At 36.7% G+C, this 10,733-nt stretch overlaps 1 protein-coding gene across 1 annotated transcript in view; it reads left to right on the top strand.

The window, feature by feature from the left end:
* Positions 1 to 641: 641 nt before the first annotated feature.
* LOC126412444 (E3 ubiquitin-protein ligase RNF103-like) overlaps positions 642 to 10,733 on the top strand; it is a 135,221-nt gene continuing 125,129 nt past the window's right edge. Inside the window, exons 1-2 of the mRNA XM_050082052.1 lie at positions 642 to 727; positions 850 to 1,146. Of these exons, the coding sequence (XP_049938009.1) occupies positions 912 to 1,146 (235 nt within the window). The 5' untranslated portion in view covers positions 642 to 727; positions 850 to 911. The remainder of the gene's footprint in view (positions 728 to 849; positions 1,147 to 10,733) is intronic.

Below are 10,733 nucleotides of genomic sequence, written 5' to 3'. Positions count from 1 at the left end.
TATTCTACTCTTAATATTTAGGTTACTTTTTGAGACTGTCTCTTCTGCATTTAAAAACTTCAGTACAGGTTGCTATGAAGAATGGAATACCCCTGAGAAACCTCCAAGAAAGATATATAAAGTAGCCACTTACAAGCTATCCCTGTGTCATACAACATTACGAAATGAAAAGTATCACATTTCTATCAAAAAGTCTCAGTTATGAATTGTGGGTCTGAAGAAAAGAAGGAAACGAACAATTTCATAATTCGCGAAAATATTCATTTACGGCTGGTATCATTTGAATTTGGAACTATATATTCAACACAGATAATACTGAACATAAAAAGATGAAAACCAAATGATTCAGTGGGAGTAAACATGTGCAAATTATTGACGTTTGTGTATACGAGGACAAAATAGTATTGTGTGATATGTTTTTTTTTAATAAAAAAATGAATTGCTACGATAAACTTGATAATTCTTGTTTGCTAATGTTGCTGTAAAATGAAATATACAATTTTTCTACTGCTTTTTTAATATTTAATAAAATGCTTCTTTTCAACGATTATTGTGATAAATGTATTATGTCAGTGATATGAAACGTATACAACACATTTGACTTCCTCATTTGCGATCTTGAATCTACCGCCCACCAATGACCGTCACGTGACCTGATTAAACCACCAACAAGCAGGTCAGAGTTGTCAGAAATAAACGAAAGTGAAATCGTGTTGTTATATGTCAGGTGAATCTTGTCATTATCTTCTATTGACGTATCCGCAGTGAATGCGCGCCGTTATATTGACTGTTTTCAACGTAATTATTTACCACGAGTTTGGACTTTAATTAATATTTCTGTTCTTACAGGTGGTATGGAAGTGTCGTCTGATCGCTAAATACCAATATTTACAAGTTCAGAGGTGCATAGTATGCGTTCATTTTGGGTACAGTTTATAGTTCTTGGTGTTTATTTACTTTTGGTTTTCATTATATCTCGCTTAATTGATTTTGCATCATGGTTTCAACATGGAATTTCGTCGACACAAGTTGTTGATCCACTGTTGTTGAGCGTCAGACAGCTGAAACAGTTATTAGACAACAGAGGCGTTAGTTACACAGGGTATGTGGAGAAAAAGGAGTTGGTGGAGCTGGTAGATGCTTCAGGTAAGTATTATGACTTTTTCTGATTGCCCCACTCAAATTACATCCATCAATATTTAGGAGCTTCTTGTACTGTCTGTACACGAACATATAGTGAAATATTATTGTAGCGAAGAATGTGGGCGTTGTACATCGTTTCTGGGTAAGAAAAAGTAAAAGTGATTCTCATTGATAATCAGCCTTTTTACTTTATGTTTATTGTATACTGAAATTTTCCTGGTGACAAGTCACGAACTGCATCGTAATTACACGAGGGACTATGAATTTGTTGCTTTATTCTTGGATTTATTCCTATTGCAGAAGAGAAACCGAATAATTACATTAATATATACAATATTCAATATCTTACACGACGCACAGTTTAACAAAGACCAAGTAATGAAAATAGAAAGTAGTGTTTTTTTATAGTGAAAGTATAGCTTGTTAGTTGGGCGTTATTTTGAAGTAGTACGTATCAGGATGCTGGGAAAAAAAATGGTAAGGGAGAGGAAGAAGTGAAATGAAAATCTTGAAAATGTGCAAGTGACCTGAGAGGATGATGAGGAGAGTGTAGAAAATGTGAAGAGGATGTTTTGATAATGATGGAAACGATTTTACTGGGAGGAGACTGTTTACTGTTGTTTAAATAACGAGTAAATACGGATCTCAGTTCTAAATGCCCTAGGCAGAGAGCAGTTTGCTATGTGCATCTTATATCAATCTTGCAGTTTTAAAATTTTGACACTTGATTCAAGACTCCCCAAGGATAACTTCCAATGGTAAGATTTTCATATACCAGTAGGGGACTTCCTACCACTGTAAGACAATTCTCCCCGTTTTCCTGATGCGTAACTGAAAATAGTTACACAATGGTTGGCTCACCAGTTCTGTATTTTGGAGCTGTGCAATTAAAAGAAATATTTCTCCATTCTATTTTTGTTTTCCTGTGGGATGTCCAAGTAATATTTGGATAATGATGGGTCAGTGTCTGTGCTATACTCTTGCAGTCACTTCCTTCCACCATTGTCATGAGTAAATACTCGATTTTTTTAATGTTCTCATTTCCAAGGGGAAGCTACAAATAACTACAAATTTCTTGATCGGTTCTTTGATAGAGATCATTAGATTTAACACTTACTCAGTTACCTTTTAATCATTGAATTGTCATATTCTGTAAATCCTGTAATTATGAGTAATTGTCAGGTGTGTGGATAAAATCAGCTTATGTATTTACAATGACAGACAGGTACTAAAACTAATAGTGGTGTACTATTAGTGATTACACAGGCTAAAAGTAAGATAGTAACATCATTTAGAAAAGCACTAGTTTAGGAGAGGGAGTAGCAATTACTGCTTCCTGTTATACTAAATGATTGTTGCTTATCTACTACTCATTGCTTAATATTTACACGACTTAACTGATACTCATCTATAATGAGATCAGATTAAATAAGATTCAGTTTTCATTCCATAGACCAAAGAATGAGATGATTCTTGTGGGTGTGGAACAAGTTAGAAAGTATAAAATAAGCATACAACATTTGAATATAATCCGTACTGCACTGATCATTAGTCTGGAGATTGTCACAATATGTCAATATATAACAGTAAACTGAAGCTGCTAATATTTACAGAATTAGTACACTGCCAAAATGAAATATAGGTATGCACTTTTCATAAGTTTGTCATACAAAACATACTTAATGTTGACTGTTGTGACCAAGTGCTGTCAAAACTGAAATTTGACACTTTAACTTAAACTGGTCTAGCAGTCCCTGTTAAGATATTCATCTATAGAGTAGAAGGAGTTGCCTACCAAAAAGTCTTTTAAACTCTGTTTAAACTGTGCTTTATCTGAAACCAAGTTTTTAATGGTTGCTGGCAATTTATTGAAAATGTCCGTTCCTGAATATTGGACCCGTTTTTGGACCAAGATATGTGATTGTAGGTCTTCATGTAGATTGTTCTTATTCATTAAGGAATAAATATTCTGAGAAGCAGTGGTTAGGATATCAAGTTCCCTGAACAGGTTTCTATGTAATGTTCTTGAATTAACACAACAAATGAGTGTTATTATACACTTTTGCACGCTTAAAACTTTTGCTCGGTTTGACGGTCTACCCCGGAATATTATTCCATGTGACATAATAGAATGAAAGTAAGCAACATATGCAAGTTTTTTTATACTTGTTTTGCAAATCAAACTGCCTTTTCCTGCTGCTAGCAAAACAAGTATTTATATGCTTGCTGCGGAGGATGGCCACACAAACAGACTTGTTAAAAATTTTTATATTTGTATTGCCTACTTCTGACATCACTCTCACTGCAAATACAGACTTGACGGTTATTTACGTGTTGTAGATATCTCACTGCAATTCACTTCACTGTGGTTTCCAGAATGTGGGCATAATGTAGATGTAGGTAGTAAGAATAAAGATCTATGTAGGATGAGGAGCAGTAGCACAGCCATAGACAATATTTTTATTCATTTTTCATTACTAGATGAGCATTCTGTTAATAAAAGGGTGGATGGCCTTTCAGACCATGATGCACAAATTTTAACAGTTAAAGACTTTTGTACTCTAACAAATGCAACATACAATTGCAAACTATGTAGGAAACTTAATCCAACAGCAATAGACAGTTTTTTAAACCTTGTCAAGGAACAAGAGTGACAGGATGTTTATATTGCCGTTAACATAGATGATAAATATAGGCCTAATGCTTTGCTTAACACATTTATGTTCTTTGAGAGTTGCTTTCCATTACAGCATTCTTGATGGGGTACTAACAGTAATAGGCAGCCCGGGTGGCTGACTTGTGGGATAATGATATCATGTAGAACAAAGTGGGAATTATATCAAAATGTTGGAAGTAGTTACAATCAAGCTACAGTGACCCATTACAAACAGTACTGTAAGATGCTTAAAAATGCTAATGGAATAGCTAATTCACAGGATAAAATTGAAACCATATGGTGAGTTGTGAAGGAAGTTTCTGGTCAGCAGCACAAGGTCAGTGATATAAAGTCAGTTTGTAGTAAAAATATTTCTGTTACTGATAAGTCAGATATATGTACTGTATTTGACAATCATTTTTTGAGCATTGCTGGCGAATTAAATAAAAAATTAGTTTGTACAGGTGATCATATAACTTTCTTGGTAAAAGTCTTTGCAAGATTAATGTCTGAAGTACTCTTCTGACACACAGACAGGAGGGGGGGAGCTTTGACTCTTTCCACATCCCAGAGACTCCTCTCCAAGGGATTCATGGAAAACGATAAATAATGTAATATAATGTAAACCATTGAATACTAAGGACTCTCATGGATATGATGGAGTGCTTAGCAGAATATTAAAGTACTGTGCTGCACATCTTAGCCCTGTATTTATCCATATTTGTATTTTTTTCTGTAGGGATGGCCAGTTTCCTGAATGACTAAAGTACTAAGTAGTAAAGCCGCTTTATAAAAAGGAAGAAAGGGATAATGTAGATAATTTTAAACTTATTTCTATGCCATCATAGTTTGCTAAAGTTATTGAAAAGACTGTATATGTAAGGATAATTGATGATTTTATATCACACGATTTGCTGTCTTATGTACATGTACAGTTCAGCTTTAGAAGTCATTCAGCAACTGAAAATGCTATATTCTCTTTTCTGTTTGAGGTACTGGGGTGGGTTAAACAAACGTTTTTGAATGTTGGGCATATTTTTTGATTTGTGTTGATCACAAAATATTGCTCCAGAAGTTGGTCCATTATGGAATACGGGGAGTAGCTCACACAGTTGGTTCACATCTTACTTTAGCAACAGGCAGCAAAAGGTCATTATTAACAATTTGATAACATCTGTGATGTGGGGTCTGAGTGGGGTCCTGTAGAGTGAGGGGGAGGGGTGGGGGGTGCCCCAGGGATCAGTGTTGGGGCCACTCCTGTTCCTCATTTGTATAAATGATATGTCCTCTAGTATTATGGGTAACTCTAAAATATTCCTGTTTGCTGATGACACTAGCTTGGTTCTAAAGGATGTTGTGTTTAACATTGGCTCGGTTTCAAATAGTGCGGTTCATGGCTTGTAGAAAATAAACTAATGCTAAATCATAGTAAGACTCAGATTTTACAGTTTCTAACACACAATTCAACAAAACCTGACGTTTTAATTTAATAGAATGGGCATATGATTAGTGAAACTGAACAGTTCAAATTTCTAGGTGTTCAGATAGATAGTAAACTGTTGAGGAAAGCCCACACTCAGGATCTTGTTCAAAGACTTAATGCTCCCATTTATACTACTCCAACGGTATCTGAAGTGAGTGATTGATTGACACGAAAATCAGTGTACTTTGCTTATTTTCTTTCATTTATGTCATATGTTGTTATATTTTCGGGCAACTCTTCCCATTATAAAAGGATATTTTTGGCTCAGAAACAGGTGGTTCAGGCAATAAGTGGTGCAAGTTCACGAGCCCCTTGTCGACCCCTGTTCATGAGTCTGGGTATTTTGACATTGGTCTCTCAATATATATATTACTGACTGTCATTTCGTAGTAACATTATTAGCTTATTCCCAAGAATAAGCAGCTTTCACTCAGTTAATACTCTGCAGAAATCAAAACCTGCATTTGGATCGGACTCCCTTAACTCTTGTGCAGAAAGGTGTGCAGTATACTGCTACATCCATGTTCAATAAGCTGCCATTAGAATTAAAAAGTCTTTGCAGTAATCCACGCACTTTCAAATTGAAACTGAGGAGTTTCCTCATGGGTCACTCCTTCTATTCTGTCGAGGAGTTCCTTGAAAAATTAAGCTTATTCTTTTTGTATTGTTGATTGCGTTTACTTAAACTTATGGTTTGACTTTTTTCGGGTTCATAAACATAGCTTTTATTACTTTTATGTTGTAATTTCATGTACTGACACATTCCATGACCTTAGAGATTTGCTCCTCAGTTTGGTTGTATGGAACTTTACTTGTAAATAAATAAAAATAATGAGAATAAAGATCTATTTGCATAGAAATTTGTCGTTATTATTGGGCAATTATGGAGGCAATGGGAATGAAAATTAACAACAAATAAATAAATAAAATATTCTTTTGTATGTACAAAGTTTTCCAATTTTCTTGCGTTAGATGTGCTGACGGTTTCCCTTTATGAATTTTTTTCTCCTTTCTTTCATTAAACCAAAACTTTGTCTTAAATTTCCATTTGGTGTTTATTTCACTGTGATGAAAAGATAAGATATAGGACAGCTTTCAGTGTTTTTCGAGTCAGTGGGAACTCTAATGATAGGATAGAAATAACCGCATGAGGGAATAAGTCCTTATTCACAGAGTAGCAGAGGCATTGAGCTGATGAGAGGCCTGAATGACTATAACTGAGATTTTAGAAGAACGCTTTTTTTTTTCAGAGAGCAAAAACACTCTCTGCTACCCCTCCCACCTATCTTCCAGTAAAACACACACACACACACACACACACACACACACACACACACACACACACACAGTTTGTGATTTTTGTTTCCTTATATACTTATTTCTTTATTCATTCATCCAGCAATCATCTGATAATTATACAGGATTTATTACCATATTACAATGAAAATAAATAGCTCAAACGTACAGCATCTTAGAAAATATTAGGATGTTTGTACGAGGATAGGACATGTGGTCCCCATGGCCTTGCTGAAGGTACCATTCCAGCATTTGTATGAAATTATTTAGGGCAAACTCTATCCTCATTTACATTAGATCACTGTTGTAACAACTGCACACTCTGTCTATTGTTTACTATTGTACATAGTGCATTAGTCCATAAACAGTTTCCATGAGATGATTTATAATGTAAAAAATAGTTCTTCACTGTTTCTTCACACATCTTTACACTATCATTGCACACTATATTACGGACACCCACTAGTGGCCTCAAACATTCTAGTATGCCCCCCACTCGTCCTTCAGACTGCCCAGAAAACTGATTCCAGGACCATAGTTATGCTACTATATGTACTCCATGACCTCTCTCAAGTCCATCTGTAAAATGGAGTCATCATCCTGCCATGATTAGTGATTGAACTCAGAAGAATGACATGACATTAACATTGTACCCTGTAAGTCTTAGATGTATGTTTTTTTTTTCTTTCTTTCTTTTTTTCATCTTTTCTTTTTTCTTTTCAAAAAAATTGCATTATGCTCGTGTAATATGACAGGTTGTTATAGTTGTCCCCTTTCTTAAATCCTACTCTTTGAGTTCACTGTGTGGTCTCTAATTGTGTAGTATACATTACTCATGAAGTACACTGATTAAAGGTATCCGGACAGTTGTTGTTGTTGTTGTTGTGGTCTTCAGTCCAGAGACTGGTTTGATGCAGCTCTCCATGCTACTCTATCCTGTGCAAGCTTCATCATCTCCCAGTACCTACTGCAACCTACATACTTCTGAATCTGCTTAGTGTATTCATCTCTTGGTCTCCCTCTACGATTTTTACCATCCACGCTGCCCTCCAATACTAAATTGGTGATCCCTTGATGCCTCAGAACATGTCCTACCAACCGATCCCTTCTTCTAGTCAAGTTGTGCCACAAACTTCTCTTCTCCCCAATCCTATTCAACACCTCCTAATTAGTTATGTGATCTACCCATCTAATCTTCAACATTCTTCTGTAGCACCACATTTCGAAAGCTTCTATTCTCTTCTTGTCCAAACTATTTATCGTCCGTGTTTCACTTCCATACATGGCTACGCTCCATACAAATACTTTTAGAAACGACTTCCTGACACTTAAATCTATACTCGATGTTAACAAATGTCTCTTCTTCAGAAACACTTTCCTTGCCATTGCCAGTCTACATTTTATAGCCTCTCTACTTTGACCATCATCAGTTATTTTGCTCCCCAAATAGCGAAACTCCTTTACTTCTTTAAGTGTCTCATTTCCTAATCAAATTCCCTCAGCATCAAGCGACTTAATTCGACTACATTCCATTATCCTCGTTTTGCTTTTGTTGATGTTCATCTTATATCCTCCTTTCAAGACACTGTCCATTCTGTTCAGCTGCTCTTCCAAGTCCTTTGCTGTCTCTGACAGAATTACAATGTCATCGGTGAACCTCAAAGTTTTTATTTCTTCTCCGTGGATTTTAATACCTACTCCGAACTTTTCTTTTGTTTCCTTTACTGCTTACTCAATATACAGATTGAATAACATTGGGGACAGGCTACAACCCTGTCTGACTCCCTTCCCAACCACTGCTTCCCTTTCATACCCCTCGACTCTTGTAACTGCCATTTGGTTTTCTGTACAAATTGTAAATAGCCTTTCACTCCCTGTATTTTACCCCTGCTATCTTTAGAATTTGGAAGAGAGTATTCTAGTCAACATTGTCAAAAGCTTTCTCTAAGTCTACAAATGCTAGACACGTTGGTTTGTCTTTCCTTAATCTATCTTCTAAGATAAGTGTTAGGTCAATATTGCCTCACATGTTCCAATATTTCTACGAAATCCAAACTGATCTTCCCTGTGGTCAGCTTCTACCAGTTTTTCCATTTGTCTGTAAAGAATTCGCGTTAGTATTTTGCAGCCGTGGCTTATTAACCTGGTAGTTCGGTAATTTTCACATCTGTCAACACCTGCTTTCTTTGGGATTGGAATTATTATATTGTTCTTGAAGTCTGAAGGTATTTTGCTCGTCTTATATATCTTGCTCACCAGATGGTATGGTATTGTCAGGGCTGGCTCTCCCAAGGCTATCAGTAGTTCTAATGGAATGTTGTCTACTCCCGGGGCCTTGTTTCAGCTACAGTCTTTCAGTGCTCTGTCAAACTCTTCACGCAGTATCATAACTCCCACTTTATTTTCATCTACATCCTCTTCCATTTCCATAATATTGTCCTCAAGTACATCACCCTTGTAGAGACCCTCTATATACTCCTTCCACCTTTCTGCTTTCCCTTCTTTGCTTAGAACTGGGTTTCCATTTGAGCTCTTGATATTCATACAAGTGATTCTATTTTCTCCAAAGGTCTCTTTAATTTTCCTGTAGGCAGTATCTATCTTACCCCCCTAGTGATATGCGCTCCTACATCCCTAAATTTTTTCACCCCTCGCCATCCCTGCTTAGCCATTTTGCACTTCCTGTTGATCTCATTTTTGAAACTTTTGTATTCCTTTTTGCCTACTTCATGTACTGCATTTTTATATTTCCTCCTTTCTTCAATTAAATTTAACATACCTTTTGTTACCTAATGATTTCTATTAGCCCTCATCTTTTTACCTACTTGATCCTCTGCTGCCTTCACTATTTCATCCCTCAAAGCTACCCATTCTTCTTCTACTGTGTTTCTTTCCTCCATTCCTCTCAATCGTTCCCTAATGCTCTCCCTGAAACACTCTACATCCTCTGGTTCTGTCAGTTTATCCAGATTCCATCTCCTTAAATTCCCACCTTTTTGCAGTTTCTTCAGTTTTAATCTACAGTTCATAACCAGTAGATTGTGGTCAGTCTACATCTGCCCCTGGAAATGTCTTACAATTTAAAGCCTGGTTCCTAAATATCTGTCTTGCCATTATATAATCTATCTGATATCTTCTAGTATCTCCAGGGTTCTTCCATGCATACAACCTTCTTTCATGATTCTTGAACCAAGTGTTAACTATGATTAAGTTATGCTCTGTGCAAAATTCTACCAGGCGGCTTCCTCTTTCATTTCTTACCCCCATTCCATATTCACCTACTACGTTTCCTTCTCTTCCTTTTCCTACTACCGAGTTCCAGTCATCCGTGACTATTAAATGTTCATCTCCCTTCACTATCTGAATAATTTCTTTTATCTCGTCATACATTTCATCAATCTCTTCGTCATCTGTGGAGCTAGTTGGCATATAAACTTGTACTTCTGTGGTAGGCGTGGGCCTCGTGTCTATTTTGACCACAATAATGCGTTCACTATGCTGTTTGTAGCAGCTTACCCGCACTCCTATTTTTCTATTCATTATTATACCTACTCCTGCATTACCCCTATTTGATTTTGTTTTTATAACCCTGTATTCACCTGGTCAGAAGTCCTGTTTCTCCTGCTACCGAACTTCACTAATTCCCACTTTATCTAACTTTAATCTATCCATTTCCCTTTTTAAATGTTCTAACCTGCCTGCTCGATTAAGGGATCTGACATTCCACGTTCCGATCGGTAGAGCGCCAGTTTTCTTTTTCCTGATAACGATGTCCTGAGTAGTCTCCGCCCAGAGATCCGAATGGGGGCTATCTTACTTGCGGAATATTTTACCCAAGAGGACGCCATCATCATTTAACCGTACAGAAAAAGGTGCATGCCTTTGGGAAAGATTATGTCTATAGTTTCCCCTTGCTTTCAGCCGTTCGCAGTACCAGCACAGCAAGGCTGTTTTGGTTAATGTTACAAGGCCAGATCAGTCAATCATTCAAACTTTTGCCCCTGCAACTACTAAAAAGGCTGCTGCCCCTCTTCAGGAACCACATGTTTGTCTGGCCTCCCAACAGATACCCCTCCGTTGTGGTTGCATGTACGGTACGGCATTAATTACAAGGCATACAACTTCACTTCTGCCATTTGGCAATAGATGGCGACA

This window comes from Schistocerca serialis, chromosome 1, assembly GCF_023864345.2.
Source record: "Schistocerca serialis cubense isolate TAMUIC-IGC-003099 chromosome 1, iqSchSeri2.2, whole genome shotgun sequence".
Taxonomy (NCBI): domain Eukaryota; kingdom Metazoa; phylum Arthropoda; class Insecta; order Orthoptera; family Acrididae; genus Schistocerca; species Schistocerca serialis.
This window is presented reverse-complemented; position numbering and strand designations above follow the sequence as displayed.